Here is a 20354-nt window from a genome sequence, read left to right as displayed (position 1 = left end):
ACTGTCCCTAATTAGGCCATGCTTTTCCAAATGTGTGTAAACCCTATCCCTAAGAAATCTCTCCAACAGCTTCGTAACCACTGATGTGAGACTCCCCAGTCTATAGTTCCCTGGATTATCGCTATTTCCCTTCTGGAACAGAAGAACAACAGTAGCTACTGGCCAGTCCTCCTGGGACCTCTTCAGTGGCTAGTGAGGATACAAAGATCTTGGTTAAGGCCCTAGAAATCTCCTCTCTTGCCTCTCTCAACAACCTGGGGTAGATTCCATTGGATCTTGGGGACTTATCCATCTTTACGTTCTTCAAGAGATCCGTCACCATTTCTTCCTTAATCTCAATGCCCCAGCATATTGGCATGCTCCACACAAATCTCACTATCCTCCATATCCTTCTCCTGGGTGAATGTTGACGCAAAGTACTCAGTTAGGTTCTCACCCACATCTGCTACCACCAAGCACAAGTTCCCTCTTTTATCCTTATTATTCCGTCTCTAATTGTCTGAGGGCAGTTAAGTGTCAGCCACATTGTTGTAGATCTGGAGTCGCAATTAGGTCAGACCAGATAAAGATGGTAGATTTCATTCTCTAAAGGGCATTAGTGAACTAGATATTTTTTATGATAATCAACAGTACAAAGAACAGTACAGCACAGGAACAGACCCTTTGGTCCTCCAAGCCTGCATGGACACATTTTTCCGTTCTGTACTAAAAATGTCTTCACTTATAGGATCTGTACCCCACTATTCCCTTCCTATTTATCTGTTCGTCCAGATGTTTATTGAAAGCTGCTATTGCATCTGCTTCCACCACCACATCTGGCAGTGTATTCCAGGCACTCACCACCCTTTGTGTGAAAAACTTGCACATCTCTTTTAAACTTTCCCCCCTCACACCTTGAACCTGTGTCCTCTAGTAATTGACCCCTCCACCCTAGGGAAGGCCTCATACTTTCCCCTCTATCCATGCCATTCAAAATCTTATAAACTTCTATTAGATCGCCGCTCAACCTCCTGCTTTCCAGTGAAAACAAGCCCAGTCTAGCCAACCCTTCTTCATAGCTAAAATCCGCCATACCAGGCAACATCCTATACTCAATCCTTATACTACTGTATCCTCTAATAATCCTCCTCGCTATCTGCAGCTCCACCAATCTTTGTATCATCCGCAAACTTACTAATTGGAGCAGCTACATTTTCGTCCAATCATTTATGTAGATCATGAATAGCAGAGGCCCCAGCACTGATCCCTGTGGAACACCACTAGTCACAACCTTCCATTCTGAAAAGCATCCTTCCATCACTAGCCTCTGTCTCCTATGACTAAGCCAGTTCTGTATCCATCTTGCCAGCTCATCCCTGATACCATGTGACTTCACCTTCTGTGCCTGCCTGCCATGAGGGACCTTGTCAGAGGCTTTACTGAAGTCCATGTAAACAACATCAACTGCTTTTCCCTCATCAATCATCTTCATCACCTCCTCAAAAACTCGATCAAGTTAGTGAGGCATGACCTCCCCTGCACAAAACCATGCTATCGTTAATAAGTACATTTGTTTCTAATTGCATATAGATCTTGTCCCTGAGATTCTTTTCCAATAATTTCTCTACCACCGATGTGAGGCTCTCAGGCCTGTAATTTCCTGGATTATCCCTGTTACCCTTCTTAAACAATGGGACAACATTGGCTATTCTCCAGTTCTGTGGGACCTCACCTGTGGCCAAAGATGATACAAAGATGTCTGTCAGTGCATATAGTTACATGGTCATCATTTTACTCCAGATTTTTATTGAATTCAGCTTTCATTATCTGGCATGGTGGAATCTGAACCAGTGTCCCTAGAATCGTGGGGACCTGGATTACTAATCTAGTGACATTACCACTATAGCACTACCTTCCCCAAAGGATGGCCTACCATCCTCTCAGGCAACATATTCTATACCCTTAAAACTCAGTGTCCATTATTTTTCCCCTTACATTATCTCCTGGCTCTCTTTGTGATTACAATATGTTCTATTTTGGCCAACACCTGATTATGATTGGGCAAGGATAGATAAGAGCAAAGCCCTAGCTTTTTGTTAACATCTTTTAAAATGTCCCTGTTTCTGTATTTACCAATTTCTGCTTTTCTCGCAGGTGCGCCAGAAAGACCTGAGATACGGCCAAGTAATAACCTCATATCAGTAATGAAAACAGAACCATCAAAGGTAGGCAAAGCTGAAATACTGACAGTTAGTTGTCTCACTTTTATACTTTAGGATTATTTTAATATGTAAAGAAATTGAAGAGATTCACAGATATCTTTAGAGTTTAAGAAGAAAGTTCAATTTCCCCTTCAGTACCACATGTCAATATATTCTGATTCTCTCTCAAAAGAACCTAAATCTTTTTGTATGGTGTAATATCACAACTCATCCTTGAGTTCACTGACCGGTAGGTTAAGATTTAACAAGCTAAAAGGTGGACTTATCTTCCAAGACTACAAAGACAGTGTATCTGTTTTAAGCAATTTATTATAAATAAAGGTAAAGTGCCTCCCATTTTTTTATGGAGAACAGGTAAATGGCAAAGAGACAAAACAATTGTTTAGCATCTATCTTTACGGAGGAAGATGCTGAAGATCTCCCAGAAATACTGGGCAACCAAGAGATTTATGAAACTAATTTAACCGAAGAAATTGGTATCAGGAAAGATGGTGTTTGAAGAGTTAACTGTGTGGAAAGTTGATAAATTGCCCAGAATGGATGAGCTTTACCCCAGTTGTTGAGGTGGTGGCCAGAGAGGTAGTGAAATTGATTTATCTTTCAAAAGTCTATTGATTTTTAGAAAGGTTCCTGTTGACTGAAAAGTACTACTAATGAAGAAGGGAGGAAGAGGGAAAATGGAAAGCTACATTTAGTCTGCTGAATGGGACAGACTTCGCCCAGATCTAACAACTCAAGGCTGAGCATCCATGAGGCACTGTGGGCCATCAACAGCAGCAAAATCGTTTTCCAGCACCATCTGCAACTTCATGGCCTGGCATGTCCCTCATTACCATGCAGCCAGGGGATTAACTCTGCTTCAACGGAGAATGCAGGAGAGCATGCCAGGACCAGCACCAGGCATACCTGAAGATGAGGTATCAACCTGGTGAAGCCACCAAACAGGACCACTTGCACGCCAAACAGCAAAAGCAGCAAGTGATAGACAGAGCTAATCAATCCCACAACCAACAGATCAGATCTAAGCTCTGCAGTCCTGCCACATCCAGTCGTGAATGGTGGTGGACAATTAAACAACTCACTGGAGGAGGAGGCTCCACAAATATTCCCATCCTCAATGATGGAAGAGCCCAGCACATCAGTGCAAAAGATAAGGCTGAAGCTTTTGCAGCAATCTTCAGCCAGAAGTGCCGAGTGGTTGATCCATCTTGGCCTCCTCCAGTGGTCCCCAGCATCACAGACACCTGTCTTCAATCAATTTGAATCACTCCATGTGATATCAAGAAATGCTTGGAGACACTGGATACTGCAAAGGCTACGGGCCCTGGCAACATTCCAGCAATAGTACTGAAGACTTGTGCTCCAGAACTTGCCGCTCCCCTCGCCAAGCTGTTTCAGTACAGTTACAACACTGGTATCTACCCAACAATGTGGAAAATTGCCCAAGTATGTCCTGAACGTAAAAAGCAGGACAAGTCCAAACCGGCCAATTATCGCCCCATCAGTCTACTCTCGATCATCAGTAAAGTGATGGAAGGTGTCAGTAACAGTGCTATCAAACAGCACCTGCTCAGCAATAACCTGCTCAGTGACGCCCAGTTTGGGTTCCGCCAGGGTCACTCAGCTCCTGGCCTCATTACTGCCTTGGTTCAAATGTGGACAAAAGAGCAGAATTCCAGAGGTGGGGTGAGAGTGACAGCCCTTGACATCAGGCTGTATTCAACTGAGTGTGGCATCAAGGAGCCCCAGCAAAACCAGAATCAACGGGTATCAGGGGGCAAATGCTCCAGTGGTTGGAGTCATACCTGACACATAGGAAGATGGTTGTGGTTGTTGGAGGTCAGTCACCTCAGCTCCAGGACATCTCTGCAGGAGTTCCTCAAGCTAGTGTCCTCGGCCCAACCATCTTCAGCTGCTTCATCAATGACCTTCTCTCCCTCAAGGTCAGAGGTGGGGATGTTTGCTGATGAATGCACAGAGTTCAGCACCATTCGTGGCTCCTCAGATACTAAAGCAGTCCATGTGCAAATGCAAAAAACATCTGGACAATATCCAGGCTTGGGTTGACAAGTGGCTGGGAACATTCATGCCACACAAATGCCAGGCTATGACTATCTCCAATAAGAGATGATTGAATCACCATCACTGAATCCCCTACTATCAACATCCTGGGGTTACCATTGACCTGAAATTCAACTGTACTCATCACGAACAGTGGCTACAAGAGCAGGTCAGAAGCTGGGAATACTGCGGCGAGTAACTCACCTCCTGACTCCCCAAAGGCTGTCCACCATCTACAAGGCACAAGGCAGGAGTGTGATGGAATACTCCTCACTTGCCTGGATGGCTGCAGCTCCAATAACACTCAAGAAGTTTGATACCATTCAGGACAAAGCAACCCGTTTGATTGGCATCACATCCACAAACATTCACTCCCTCTATCGACGCTTAGTAGCAGCAGTGTGTACTATCTACAAGATGCAGAATTTCACCAAAGATCCTGCAACAGTACCTTTGAAACCCACGACCACTTCCATCTGGAAAGACAACAGCAGCAGATACATGGGAACACCACCCCCTCCAAGTTCCTGTCCAAGCCACTCACCATCCTGACCTGGAAATATATTGCCATTCCTCCTCTGTCACTGGGTCAAAATCCTGGGATTCCCTCTTTAACAACAGTGTGGGTCAATCTACAGCATGTGGATGCAGCGGTTCAAGAAGGCATTTCACCCCCACCTTCTCGAGGACAATCATAGGTAGGCAATAAATCCTGGCCAGCCAGCATTCCACGAGCGAGTTTAAAAACCCTGTTAGTCTGACGTCAGTAATAGTGTTATGATCCCGCTGTTATTACCTGGCAAAGTCAGATCCCAAAATGAAATCTAGCTTTTTTTTAGATCATGTTTTGGCTTTTCTTATTTAACAAGGTAGTCTTTGTTTGAAAAACAAGCACACAATGTTGTGAATCTAGATTTAGTGGTAAAAACAAAAGTATAATACTTAAAAGAAAAGATAAAATAAACCAAGCTATTTTACATAAAACAGTTTTAAAGATTTCAAAACCACTGTTTAAAAATACAATAGTCTGTTCATCTCAGCAGCGTACTTTTACTGCACTCGAGCACTAGAGAGAATTCCCTTCTCTACCACATATATGGGTTTGATTTAATTGTTGCTTTCAATTTCCAAGTTTGGGAGTTCGAAAGCGTTTTCCTTAAGTATTCACACAATTGAACTTCGAATCTCTTCGCTTCAAATAACCCTTTCAGGTTCTAACCAAACAGCTCCGATCTAGATCGTTAAAACAATAACCCTTTCACTGAAGTAACCTACATCCTAACTTTTCCAAACTAACTCATTTCTGAAGGAGAAACTGTTTCATACATTAAATTTTGCCCCTAAGCTGAATAAAATCAATTCCTGATCTTTCTAACAAGCTAATGCCCTTTAATGTTTACTGTGGTCGTAAAACAAATTACCTTTACCATTCCAAAAAATCTGTCTCATAGTGATTTTAAAATAGAACATGGCTCCAGAAAGCCTGACAAGTTAATCATGCAACCTCTTCTTACACACAGACCAAGACCCACTTTTTTAAATTCATTCATGGGAACGTGGGCAAAATTTATTGGCTGCCCCTACTTGCCCATGAGAAGGTGGTAGTGAGCAACCTTCATGAACTGCTGCAGTCCCTGTGCTGTAGGTGGTTCCACAGTGCTGTTGGGGACAGATTTCCAGGATTTTGACCCAACCACACCAAAGGAATAGCAGTATATTTCTAAGTCAGGATACTTGACGGCCTGGAGGGGAACTTGCAGGTGATGATGTTCACACGTATCTGTTGCCCTTGCCCTTTGAGGTGGAAATAGTCATGGGTTTGGAAGGTGCTGTCTATGGAACCTTGCTGAATTTCTACTGTGCATCTTGTAGATGCTACAATTTCCATGCCCATGCCACTATTTCAAAATCAAACTCCAACGTAAATTTTAATATATATAATGCACATACATTACAATAGAAAACATGTTGCGATCTCTTATGAAGGATGGAATAACTGGACACTTTAGAAGAGAATGGAAAAATTGGGCAGAATCAATGTGGATTTATGAGGGAAAATCATGTTTGACAAACTTGTTGGAGTTTTTTTTTGAGGATGTTACTGGTATCATTGATAAAGGGCACACTAGTGGATGTGGTGTATTTGGATTTTCGGGACACTTTTCATAAGGTCTTACACAGGAGGTTAATAACTATAACAAGAGCATATGGGATTTGGGGAAAAGTACTGATATAGATTGAGAATTGTTATTAGACAATGCAGAATGCAAGAATATCCTGATCATTCTCAGAATGGTAGTTCTCAGAGATGGTGGCCTATTGGTAATTTGCTGGCCCAGACCAACTGTCTGCAGATGTGTTCAGATCTGGAATGTAAGGCTAGTCTGATGGCAATCATGCAACTGTGGAGCAGTGTTTCCATTCCAAGTTATCAATCTATATTCCAATACTGCAACTTCCAGCAACCAAGCTCATTTACTTTAAATGACAGTAAGGCACTAAGAACATCCAGTCAGTCCTGGCAGACAACAGGAAGCAGATGATGATCTCCTATTGCAATACCTTGAGAATGACAGAACTCTAGTTGAACCTGAAAATAAAGATAAAACACGAAGTAACTTCAGTGACACTCCACTAAACTGCGTACCAAATGAATCAGTCAGCAAATACCTCCACATGTGAAACAGAATCATGCGCTGAATAGGGAGTTATTTTGGAGCAAGAAGTTTCTAATATTTGGCTTTGCTAATGAAGATGAAACTTATATGGCTGAATTGATTCAGAGCAATGGTGGAAAAGTGCTGCGGCCCCACAGACAGACTGTTGCAGACAATGCTGTTGTGCCTTTATTGGGCACCCAAGTAGATGCAACTGTACCAGAAGTGGTTACAAATACGTGGTTAGCAATGTGCATTGATCAGCAGTGTATACTGGTTTCACAGTCAAATGCCTTATTTACTCCTTTATCCATTGTGGAAGGAAGTACACCATTGATTGACTGACTGTGCTGTCTGTTAGTCAGTTTACTGGGGTTGAAAGAGATGCAGTACTTAACATTGCAGAACTACTTGGAGCACGAGGTTTTTGTTCAGAAAGCAAATTTGAAGAAAGGCATGCTTGCCAGCATGCATTTGGTCCTACAAGAGCTACAAGGCTCCAAATATGAAGCTGCAAAGAAATGGAATTTACCAGCTGTGACTGCTGCTTGGTTATTTGCATCTGCTCAATCAGGGGGAAAAATGCTGATGAAAGAAAATTCTTTGCGGACAATGCTGTCAGTGCTGTTGCCAAAATGAATCAACTGATCAAGGTCTCAGATATGGACAAAGTGCCAAAACAGACACCTAAGCATCCCTTATCCAAAACCTGCAGAACTCTGCTGTGACTCCACTGGAAATAGAGGTTCCAGAGTAGAGCCTTCCAATTGGTCTTATCTCAACAAAATAGAACTGAGACAAGAGAAAAGAGAGCAGACGTAGGTGTACCCGGCCAACAAATAGAAGCCAACTTGCTACTTGACACACCTTCAAAATTCCTATGCAAGGATGGTCTCTTCAAGCCATCATTTGATGTTCAGGATGCATTGGAAATTCTGGATTCTCCAAAGAATCCAGGTCAATGTAATAGAAAGATGAGTACTCCACTATCTGAAGTCATTGGCGGGAATCTAAGAGTAGCCATGGCAAACAGTACACAGAACATGATAGTGCCATCAGCAGCCAGCTCATAACTTCATGTGTCTAAACCAGCACTGGAAGAGCCTAAAGTCCTGGCAGATGCAGTAATTTGTGAGAGTAAGAAGCTTGGTAAGAGGAAGGGGGATTGGAATGTGATTGCAGCCTTCCTGGGAGCAGATCACAGATGGAGTTACGACGAAACAGTAATCGATTTCATCTATGGGGCGGCAGAATGACAGCAATCGAGAATACAAGTCTGTAGAAGAAAAGGGCATACACATTGTCTCTGAATGTTGGCTGTTTGCATGTGCTGATAAATAAAGGAAGGTGCCTGAATCTCTCTATTTTCCCACATATAATCGAAATATGAATTTGGGTATGAGTGCAGCTGAAGAAACCAGAGTGTCCACTTGTACATGTCTTTCTCAAGCAAGATGCAGAGATGAACAGACTTGGTGTGCCAGAGGCTGAGGAACTAGAAAGTGGAAAAAAAAATAAAGCACCAAGTAAGGACCAGATTTCCTTCTGTAAAGAACGTTAGTGAAACAGATAGGTTTTATTCAGTTAATGGACTGAATAGCAGTCCACTAACCATCTGGCTGTAACCACATATGGCCTGGGGAGGTGATGGCTTAGTGGTATTATTGCTAGACTGTTAATCCAGAGACCCCAATAATGTTCTGGGGACTTAGGTTCAAATCCTGCCACAGCAGATGGTGGAATTTGAATTCAATAAAATATCTCGAATTAAGAGTCTAATGATGACCATGAATCCATTGCCAACTGTCAGGGAGAAACTCACCTGGTTCACTAATGTTCTTTAGGGAAGGAAACTGCCATCCTTACCTGGTCTGGTCTGGCCTACATGTGACTCCAGCCCCACAACAATGCAGTTGACTCTTAACCGCTCTCTGGGCAATTAGGGATGGGCAATAAATGCTGCCTAGACAGCGACGCCCTCATCCTGTAAATGAATAAAGAAGAGAATAAAGGAATAATTGGTTGGTTTCTAACTGCACTTTGAAATAGTAAAGCAAGTCACTCAGTTGAAGGACAATTAGGTATGGCCAACAAAGCTGCCTTGCCAGCAATGCTGACATCCGAACAATGAATTAAAAAATGCCTGTTACTAGTAGGTAATGCAGGAATCAGTGCTAGGTTCACAGCTGTTCACAATGTATATAAATGATCTGGACGTGGAGACCAATTGTAATGTTTCCAAATTTGCTGCTGATGTCAAGCTGAGTGGGTTCCAGAGGACTAGAATCAGTTAAGTGAATCAGGTAGAAAATGACAGTTGGAATATAGTGAGTTTTTCACTTTGGTAGAGAAAGCAGAAAGGCAGAATATTTCTTAAATGGTGAGAGGCTGGGAAATGTCTAACGGGGCCTCATCTGTGTTCGCAGGTCACTAAAGAATCAGTCCCATCAATAGCTAAGGCAAATAGCATGTTGGAAAGGGATTGCAAGGGATTTAAATACAGGAGAAAAGATATCTTGCTGCAATTGTATAGAGCTTGATGAAACCTCACCTGAAGTATTATGTCCAGTTTTGATTTCTTTATAGAATGAAGGTTTAATTTGGCAGAGATAGCGAACAGAGATTCATCAGATTCATCCCTGGATGGTTGAGTTCTTTTATGATGAAAGATTAAGGAGATTGAGTCTGATTTCACCAGAGTTCCAAAGAATGAGGGGTGACCTCATTGAAACTTCCAACATTATTACAGGGCTTGCTGACAGGATGGATGTAGGTAGGATGTTTCCGGTGGCTGATAAGTGTAGAACCAGAGAATGTAATCTCAGGATAAGAGGTAGGTCATGAAAGACTGAGACGAATAGTGTCTTAACTCAGAGGGCAGTTAATCTTTGGAATTCTGTATCCCACAGGGATGTTGAAACTCAATTACTGAGCAGATTCAAGATCAAAATCTATAAACCTCTAGAAACTAATGACATCAATGGATATGGAGACAGTGCAGGAAAATGACATTTAAGATGATCAGCCATGATTTAATTGAATGGCTGAGAGGACTCAGTGGGCTGAAATGGCCTGCTCCTATGTCCCTACCAACTGCAGCAAGGTGAAGCTCAATGAAACATTTGGAGAGATTTCTCTAGCAGTTAGTACATTTTTTTCCACCTTTTATTTTTAGTTTAACAGCAATTTTTATTTTTGTTTGACTTGCAGCATCAGCAGTTATTTGGATTTTTATTTAGTATTTGCTGATGTTGATTCTGAATGTATATGAACCACTGCTTAATAGTATTGCTTCTTTCTGTTTCTGTTGGCAAATACATCTCTGAAGGGCTTGACAGAAAGCTGTGGATCCCTGACTGACCATCCACTGGGTTTGCTGCTGGTTTGGTCAGAAAGTCAGAAGGTGCCATGTTACTGAAACCCAAATATGAAAGTCATTCCTGCTCGCTGCGTAGTTGTGACATTCCTCTAGATCTGCACCTGTTTGATGCCTGTACTGGTTGGAAAAAGTATTGAGGCTAAATTCTACCTTTAGAATGGATGGATTTGGGCTGCTTGAGAAGTTAACTTTTTTTAAAATTCTGGTTTTAATGGCAGTGGGTTGAGATATGGGCAACCGATTTGCTCTTATGAAGTGGGTAGGACAGAGAAGCTTTTCAGAACTTTATGTATGTCCGTTTGTTTTTTTTATATTCTGGATTGGGACGTAAAAATAGGGAAGTAAAGAATCCATAAATAAACGTATTTACAGCACAGCTTTGGAGGAGCAAGAATGTTTTATCCCCAATTGACCCAAGATGCTTATTTGTTTTAGCTCCATGGCTGCTTAGCCACTGATCTCCCGCTTTCTCCTTTACTTCCCCTCCCTGTGACATCCTCCACTGGCTATACCTGTCCCACCCAAATGTGACTTCACCATCTTCATCCTCCCTATCTCCCGAGTTACAGTCTTCAGTTAGTGGCTTTCCTGCCTAACAAGCAGCCAGCCTATCAATTAGCTACCATCACCACTGGGCTAGAGCCTGAATTTCGAAAACGTGCAGGACATCTGGGAAATCTGTTTCCAGTTTCCTGTCATAACTCCAGCACGTACACAGACCTGCTACTGTCCTGTAAATATTACCACCATGGAAAGTAGTACCGTGCCTCCCTATGACAAAGGGAAAATGTCCTTATTAAAATAAATATACTGATTTTGTATACAATTTACAACAATGTTGAGGTAGAACTTTTGACAGAATTACTTTAGAGGCATTCACTTTGATCCACATCAGCAGGGAATATCTGCAGTACTTGCAAATGTATCTGCATGAAAACCGAGGTAGTTCTCTTCTCTTCTAATAGCCTCAGAGCATGTGACAAACAGAAAAAATTTACCATTATACTGTTTCTTTCACAAATTTGCAATGTTCTGAACACCTTTATTGCTAATGAAGTGTTTTTAAGAACATTGGTGATTTGCTGTTATTGATATTGTCATTGTTGACGTGCTTTGGTGTTATCTCTTTCTCAGATTGCCACATGTCACACTAGGAATGGTTATCCTGCTCCCAACATAACATGGTACAAGGACCGCACCCCATTGCAAGCTACCACCAAGATAAACAACAGTATGTCATACTTTCATGTTACCTTTTCTCAACCTGTCCATTTAAATACCGCTACTTCTGCCTGAGATCATTGAAAAGAGCACATCGTCTCCTCATAACCTGTAATTAATTTGCAAGTTTATTATTGGCCACCACTCCTTTCCTAATCAGTCTCTACAACCTCAGAATAATGGCAGAAATCCAGTTATGTTATGCCACCGCTGTTTCTGGGAGCTTCTAACTTGCTTTGAAACTTGTGTTGACCCTTTTCAAGGAAAATTGACTAAGGAAGGATGTATTTGCCATTGAAAGAGTGCAGCAGAAGTTTGTCAGACTAATTCCTAGGATGGAAGGAGACGAGACAGATTGAGGCAAAAACAAATTGCTGGAGAAATTCAGCAGGTCTGGCAGCATCTGTGGAGAGAAAACAGTTAACATTTCGAATCCAGTGACTTTTCCTCTGTTCTGAAGAAGGTTCACTAGACTCAAGATGTGAACTATGCTTTCTCTGCACGTATGCTGCCAGACTTGCTGAGCAAGCCCAGCACTTTCTGTTCTTCTTTCAGATCTTCACCATCAATAATTCTTTACTTTATTTGAGAGATTGAGACAACTGGGTATTTTTGTTTGAGTTTCAAAGAATGAAGAGTAACCTAATTTAAACTTATAAAATTCATACAGGATATGATAGGATATTTCTCTCGAACCTAGAACTAAGCCCATAATTTCAGAACAAGGGTAGGCCGTTTAAGAGTGAGGTGAGGAGAAATTTATTTACTCAATGTGGCCAACATTCAGAATTCTCTTCTCCAGAGGATTCTGGAAACTCAAACTTTAAACAAGTTTAAAATAAAAGTCATTAGATTTCTGGAAACTAATCTAGGGATAGGGGAATAGTGTGGGATACTGATATTGGGGTAGAGTAACAGTCATGATCAACTTTAATAGTGGAGCAGACTTGGTGGCTAAATGTCTCTCACCTGCTCCTACATTTTTATGTTTCTAAATATCAGAGTTAACATCAAGTTGGCTCAGGGATGGACAGTATTGGCAACTTAATGTTCCAAGATATAGATTCTAGAGGAAGGATAGAAAGGGAGGCAAGAGAGGAGGGGAATGGTGTTTTTGCTTAGAGGTAACATTACGACTATAATTAAGGAGAATATTCCTGAGAGATCATAGAGTGAAGTTTTATGGGTGGACCTGAGAAATGAGAAAGGGATCAGAGTTAATGTTTCGGGTTCAGTGACCCTTCCTCAGAACCCTCCTGAAATCTCAAGAAGGGTAACAAAATTTGATACATTAACTCTGATTTCTCTCCACAGATGCTGCCAGACCTGCTGAGCCTTTCCAGCAAGTTCTGTTTTTGTTTCTGATTTCCAGCATCTGCATTTTCCTTTTTTTTTTAATAAGAAAGGGATGATCGCTTTGTTGGGATTGTATTGTAGGCCCCCAATACTCAGCGGGAAATTGAAAAGCAAACCTAAGAAGATTGCAGATATCAGTAAGAATAATAAGGTTATAATGGTAAGGGATCTTCCTTTTCCAAACATAGACTGGGACTGTCAAAGTGTTAAGGGCTTGGATGGGGAGGAATGTGTTAAGTGTGTACAAGAAAAGCTTGCTTATTTAATATGTGGATGTACCAACTAGGGAAGGAGCAATACTTGACCTTCTGTTGGAAAGTAAGGCAAGGCAAGTGACTGAGCTATAGATTGGGCAGCACTTTGAAGCAAATGGCCATAATTCTATTGGTTCTAAATTGTGATGGAAAAGGATAGAAATGATCAAAAAGTTAAAGTCCTAAATTAGAATAAGGCCATATTAGACAGGAATTTTCATTAGTTGATTGGGTGAGGCTACTCGGAGGTAAAGGAAGGTTAGGAAGTGGGGGGCCTTTTAAAAATGAGAGAACAAGAGTTCAGAGACAGTATGTTCCTGTTAGTGTGAAGGTAGGTGTAGGGAATGCTGGATGACTGAAGAAATTGAGGCTGTGGTCAAGAAAAAGGATTGGGCATGTGTCAGGTATAGACAGCTGGGATTGAGCGAATTCTTGCAGTGGGAGTATCCTTAAGAGGGATATCAGGAGAGCAAAAAGGGGACATGAGATAGCTTTGACAAATAGTGAAGAATCCAAAGAGATTCTGTAGGTATATTAAGGACAGAAGAGTAACTAGGGAGAAAATAGGGCCCCTTAAAGATCAACAAAACTGCAGAAGATGGGGGTGAGATTCTAAACGAATGTATTGTGTCAATATTTAATGTAGAGAAGGACATGGAAGGTAGGGAACTTGGGGAAATAAATAGTGATGTCTTAAAGAGTTCATATTACAGAAGAGAAGATCTTGGAGGTCTTGAAATGCATCAAGGTAGATAAATCCCTGGGACCTGATAAGGTGTTTCCCAGAATTTTGTGTGAAGCTAGGGAAGAGATTCCTGTGCCCTTTGCGGAGATATTTATCATCGATGGCCAGAGTTGAGGTGCTAGAAGACTGAAGCGTGGCTAATGTGGTGCCATTATTTAAGAAAGGTGGTAAGGAAAAGCCAGGGAGCTAGACCGGTGAGCCTTATGTCAATGGTGGGTAATGAGAAGATTTTGAGGGACAGGATTTATATGCATTTGGAAAGGCAAGGATTTATTACGAATAGTCAGCATGGCTTTGTGTGTGGGAAATCATGTCCAACTAACTTGATAGAGTTTTTTGAAGAGGTGACAAAAGAGATTGATGAAGACGGAGTGGTAGATATTGTCCATATGGACTTCATCAAAGCATTCGACAAGTTACGCACGGTAGACTGGCTAATAAGGTTAGATCACATGGGATCCAGAGGGAGCTAGCCAATTGGTTACAAAATTGGCTTAATGCTAGGAGACAGGATGGTGGTGGAGGGTTGTTTTTCAGACTGGAGGCCTGTGACCAGCAGTGTGCACAAGGATCGGTGCTGGGTCCACTGTTTTTTGTCATTTATATAAATGATTTGGATGTGAATACAGGAGGCATGGTTAGTAAGTTTGCAGGTGACACCAAATAAAGGTGGTGTAGTGGACAATGAAGATTACCCAGAGTACAACTAAAACTTGATCACATGGGCTGAGGAGTGGCAGATGGAGTTTAATTTAGATAAATGTGAGAGGCATTGCATTTTGGTAAGGCAAACTAGGGCAATACTTGTACAGTTAATGGTAAGGCCCTGGGAGTGTTGCCAATCTAGGGGTTCAGTTGCATAGTTCTTTGAAAGTGGAGTCACAGATGGGGTGGTGAAGAAGGTATTTAGCAGCTTGCCTTTATTGGCCAGTGCATTGAGTGTAGGAGTTAGGAGGTCATGTTGCAGCTGTACAAGACACTTATGAGGCCACTTTTGGAATACTGCGTGCAATTCTAGTTGCCCTTCTATAGGAAGGATGTTACTAAACTAGACAGGGTACTGAAAAGATTTACAAGAATGTTGCTAGGATTGGAGGTATGAGCTATAGGGAGAGGCTGAATTGGCTGAGGCTATTTTCCCTGGAACATTGGAGGTTGAGGTGTGACGTGATAGAGGTTTATAAAATCATGAGGAGCATGGATAGGGTGAATAACCGAGGTCTTATTCCTAGGGTGGGGGTGTCCAAAACTAGATGGTGTAGGTTTAAGGTGAGAGGGAAAAGATTTAAAAGGGACCTGACAGGTAACTTTTTCATGCAGAAGATGGTGCGTGTATGGAATGAGCTGCCAGAGGAAGTGGTGGAGGTTGGTACAATTTCAACATTTGAAAGGCATCTGGATGGGTAAATGAATAGGAAGGGTTTAGAGGGATGTGGGCCAAATGCTGGCAAATGAGACTAGGTCAGATTGGAATATCTGGTCAGCATGGATGAGTTGGATTGAAGGGTCTGTTTCCGTGCTGTATAACTCAATGAATATGACTTCTTGTCAGAATGAAGGTATAAATGTGATGGAATTTCTGCTACTGAAAGGGCATGAGGGAATTACAAAAGGGAAGTTTTGGTATCGGGTAGCAGATAAAAGAGACAGACAAAAATGTCATGGAACAAAAACAAAAGAAGTGGTAATGGTTACAGTAAAGGAACAAAGGACTTTTCCAAAGTGTGCCCAAATAGCAGAATAATGAACAACTCTATCTGAAAGCAAATATATGAAAAACAAGATTAACATTGGCACTTGGGGGCAAGAAAACGTGTAATCAAAATGGGGGACAGAGTTCACAAACTGTCCTTACTTACGTACAGAGATCAAAACTACACTAACAGGTGTAGTCTCACCAAAGCTCTACAAGACTGTAGAAAGACCTCTTTATAGTTCCTCCTTTCACTAAAGACCAGCATGCTCCCCCTCAATTGTTTACTATATCTGCATGCTAAATTCCTGTATTCTTTGGATGACCACATGTCAAATCTTCATAAAAATCAACTTACTAAAGCTTCTCACCTCAAAAAATTATACTTTTCTACTCTTACTACCAAACTGCATAATTTGTCACTTCCACACATTATACACCGATCACTTTGTTGCCAGCTCGCTTAATCAGTCGATATCTCTTTGCAGCCTTATGTCTTCTTCACAGTTTACATTCCCACCTAGCATTGTATTATCAGTAAATGTTGAAAGATTAGTCTATCTCTTTGTCTAAATCATTAATGTAAATTGCAAATAGTAGAGACCCTAACACTGATTCTTGTAGCACTTATTAATTACAGCCAGCCATCCTGAAAATGCCTTGTTCATTCCACTGTCTGCAAATCAATCCTGTATCCATAGTAATATGTTATGTCATCCCTGAACCCTTACCTTGTGTATTAATACGTGTGCTATGTTACCAAATATCTTTTGAAAATCTAAATACGTTACATCTACCAGCTTCCCTTTAGCTAGCATACCAGTACATCTTCAAAAACACCAAAATTTGGAGAACATGATTTCCCTTAAGATCATGTTCATTCTATGACTTTATAAAGAATTCCTTAATAATAGATTACAATAATTTCTCAATTGCTGTATCTGGTTAACTAGCCTATTGTCCCTAGATTTCTTTCTCTCTTTTTGAATAGAAGTGTTATATTTGCTATCTTCAATCCACCACAGCCACTCCATAGAATTATGGAATTCTGGCAACTCACAAGCAGCAACCATCTCGTCAGCTACCTTTTAGAACCCTAGGATGTAGACCAACAGTGCGAGGGATTCAGTTAGATTTTCAATGCTGACTTTCATTACTTTAAATTCCTCAATCTTATAAGACCCTTAATTATCCTCAACTTTGATGCATAATTTGATGTTTCTTACAGCTGAAAAATATTTGTTCATTTCTCTGCCATTTCAGCATCTAGATGGGATGCTGTTCGGAGGGTTGGTGCAGACTTCATGGGCCGAATGGCTTCTTTTCACATTGTAGGGGTTCTATGACAGTGTAGTATTCCCTCAAACCTGCTCTGGAGTGTCATCTTAGCTTCCTGTGTTCAAGTCTTCAGAATGTTCAGTTTCCAGGCTCCGAGGCAACTATGAGTCATGGCTGATGATCATAAACCACTGATGCACCTGTGTAACTGATGAGATTGTGTCAGTGTCTTTTACATATTGTAGTAGAAGAGGTTGAAATTTTAGTTACTGATCTGAAGTCAGTTCGGCAGCCTCTGTCTTGTGTTTGGCATATAAATAATGTGGCATAATTGAAGGTGAAAATGTTTAGGGTACTATTCACCTCCCAGCAAATTTAACTGCTCACAGTTTTTTCTCTGGTTTTGTTTTTTTTTCAGAGATGTATATGATTTCTCAGGCCACAAAGGAGCCCAGTGGACTTTATACCATTGCTAGTACACTTTATTATCTGCCTGAGAAGAAGGACAAAGATTCTAAATTTTATTGTGAGGTAAACTACAGGATGCCACCAGGATTAGACAAAATGGAGTCTAATTGGATCAAGATCCAAATATCCTGTGAGTATTCAAGTATTGCAAAACAGACTTAAACTGGAAACCAGAGCAATATTGCATGGCCCTGCCTGAGAATGAGACTTGATCTGAACCCTATAAACTATGTCAGAAGTAAAATTTTCATTGTGAGATGAAGAAACCTTACCTAGAGTCTTCAATTCCCATACAGGTGTACATAGCCTGAAATAAACAATCTAACTATCATAGCATATGGTGTTGATGAAATCCTCTCTTTGTATGATTTTGCAGTTAATGATTAGTAATATTTTTGGAACAGTTCCATGTGTTACTAGCTAGCAGCATCAACTCTACCCAGCAATGGACGAGGGATTTATTGCAAGGTTTTCCGTAGATCACTCGGGCCAGTTTGAGTTTACTGAAGAGGAGTTCAAAGGGTTACAAGTAGTTGGAGAAGGAGACAGAGACAGAAGTGGACGTCACATTGGAGTGCTGCAGTTAACCTTTGCTGCTTGAACTAGGAATTAGCAGGTAGTTAATTATTAGAGTCAGGAGTCAGAAGTCCTGGGAACTGAATGTGGAAAGGTCACTGGCTCTGTATTGGAGGATGCTTGAGGGGCTCAGAAGAAGCCTGTGAGCATTAATGCAGCTGAGAGCGTAATGAAAAGCCCACAAACACTAAATGCATTGTGTAGGAGCTCTCTCTCCATTGATGCTGCCTGACTGGCTATGATATCCAGTATTTTTGTGCAGTTGAGTAAGATTAGAGCTTGGTGAAATACAAAGCAGTACAGATGGTGTTGTGAAATTATGGGAAGGCCAGGACTTTCCTTTGAATGGGTTGGTAAACCAAATGGGTTGGTTTGAATGGGTTGAGTCTCCCTGAGATTGAGGCTGAGGCCAATTCTTTGGTACATTTCCATAAAGGCATTAAAGTGATGCTTGAAGATTCTCTTCCAAAAAAGCAGAGTTGACATTATTATCCACATACTGAATTCCACGAGCAATGTCAGTGTCATTTTCTTCTTGAGATTTCAACCAATTGAGGTTGAAAACTTTTCCATCCATCCTGTAGACAATGCCCACACCAATGGGAAATTCCCTACTGCTATGACATCTGAAACTCACCCTTTCTAATACAGGGAAGAGAGTGCAGAGAATAAAAGGCATCAATCCACCTGTCGCACATTGTTGAATCATCTGCATCCTGTACATGCTCTGTGCATTGTTAAAATTTTGGGCCAGTCTACTATGTTTGTTTGAGACCAAAAATTTTCTTTAAAAGTAAACAAAGCAAATAAGGGAATCTGCTAAGAGAATAAAGCTACATGACTCCACAGTTTTGAACAAACAATAATGAACCTTGCTATACAATGTTAGTACAGTAATATAATCTACAGTTCATCAATATCTTGTTTCTTACAACAAGAATTAATATGTAGTAAGCATGGTAGTCTGTGACTGAACACTCCACAGAGCACATAAAACAACAAATGTGAACAGTACAGATCCCACAGGTTTCATGGTGGGTCATCAAATGTCATTAAACTTGACAAAGGATCATAATTTTTTACGTATGCCATCTGGGCCTCAAAATCCCTCTCAAACCACTCAATAGTAACATAGGTAGGCCATTCAGCCCTTCAAGTGGATCACCATGATATTCAACAGTTCCCACACCCTGCAGCTATATCACATCATCTAGCATTCCATTGCTATCATATTAATTAAAATTCTTGTATCCCTGCTTTTTACACTTTATTATATTATTTCCCTTTTTAATGCAAAAGTACCAATCTTATACCTGAAAAGCCATTTTTATAAAAGATTATAAAGATTGGAAACCTGAACATAAACTGAAGCCCTTACTTACTCTTTAAAAATTAGAAATACTCACCAATCAGCTGCTTACTGAGGCAGAAATCAACCATGGACCTCTTTCGTTTCTCTATGGAACTCATTGAGATGTTTAACTCCTGCACTCTAAGTTGCACTCAAGTGCTCAGTGGCACTGGGTTAGCTACTCCTACATGTTCCTGATACAAAGACCTAGCTCCCCCAGTAAATAAGGATTCAGACTCAGCCCATTCCTAATTAGGCTGCTCTTTCAATGCATCCTTTCAAAGTTAGCCTGTTCAAATCCTACAGAAATTTAAAACTGTTGATTTCTATTTAAGCAAACTGCAAATTAAAAGAATGATCCTGTGGATGAAGGGCATGTCTTATGAGGAGCAGTTGAGGTCTCTGGGTTGTACTTGATGCAGTTTAGAAGGATGATAGAGAATGTCATTGAAACTTGAATACTGAGAGGCCTGGATAGATTGGATGTGGAGAAGATGTTTCTACTAGCAGGAGAGACTAGGACCCAAGGGCACAGCCTCGGAGTAAAGGGACAACCTTTTAGAACTGAGATGGGGAGGAATTTCTTCAGCCAGAGGGTGGTGAATCTGTGGAACTCATTGCTGCAGAGGCCAAGTCATTGAGTGTATTTAAGACAGAGATATGTATGTTCTTGATTAGTAAGAGGATTATAGGTTATGGGGAGAAAGCAGGAGGGACTTGAGAAACATATCAGGCAAGATCAATGGAGCAGATTCAATGGACTGAATAGCCTAATTCTGCTGTATGTCTTATGGTCTTAAATTACAATCTAAATCAGGTTTGCCCCAACTTGAAGATTCAGACACTCTCATCCAGTACACCCACATACTCGCTCAAAAGTAAACACTATTTTCCTTTCATAAAAGCATACGGACTCTGCCTATTGATATTATAATTCAGTAATCACCTTCTTGACCCCTCCTTGAGAATAGACTCCAACGTTTTCCCAACAACTGAAGCTAATCTGTTTGTAAGGTAACAAGGTATAGAGCTGGATGAACACAGCAGGCCAAGCAGCATCAGAGGAGCAGGAAGGCTGACGTTTCGGGCCTAGACCCTTCTTCAGAAGAAGGGT

The 20354-nt window shown here is 41.1% G+C and overlaps 1 protein-coding gene across 4 annotated transcripts in view; it reads left to right on the top strand.

Annotated features, from left to right (window-relative positions):
- The window catches only part of LOC109922634 (cell surface glycoprotein MUC18), a 166501-nt gene that overhangs the window by 100764 nt on the left and 45383 nt on the right, over positions 1–20354 (top strand). For all 4 annotated transcript variants that reach the window (XM_020522691.2, XM_020522679.2, XM_020522685.2 and 1 more), the window contains 3 exons: positions 2134–2204; positions 11433–11529; positions 17264–17443. In XM_020522691.2, coding sequence (XP_020378280.1) covers positions 2134–2204; positions 11433–11529; positions 17264–17443 — 348 coding nt within the window. The remainder of the gene's footprint in view (positions 1–2133; positions 2205–11432; positions 11530–17263; positions 17444–20354) is intronic.

The sequence above is a fragment of the Rhincodon typus genome, chromosome 32 (genome assembly GCF_021869965.1).
Source record: "Rhincodon typus isolate 14 chromosome 32, sRhiTyp1.1, whole genome shotgun sequence".
NCBI classification, from domain to species: Eukaryota; Metazoa; Chordata; class Chondrichthyes; order Orectolobiformes; family Rhincodontidae; genus Rhincodon; species Rhincodon typus.
The sequence above is the reverse complement of the archived record's forward strand: the minus strand, read 5'-3'. Positions and strand labels throughout refer to the sequence as shown.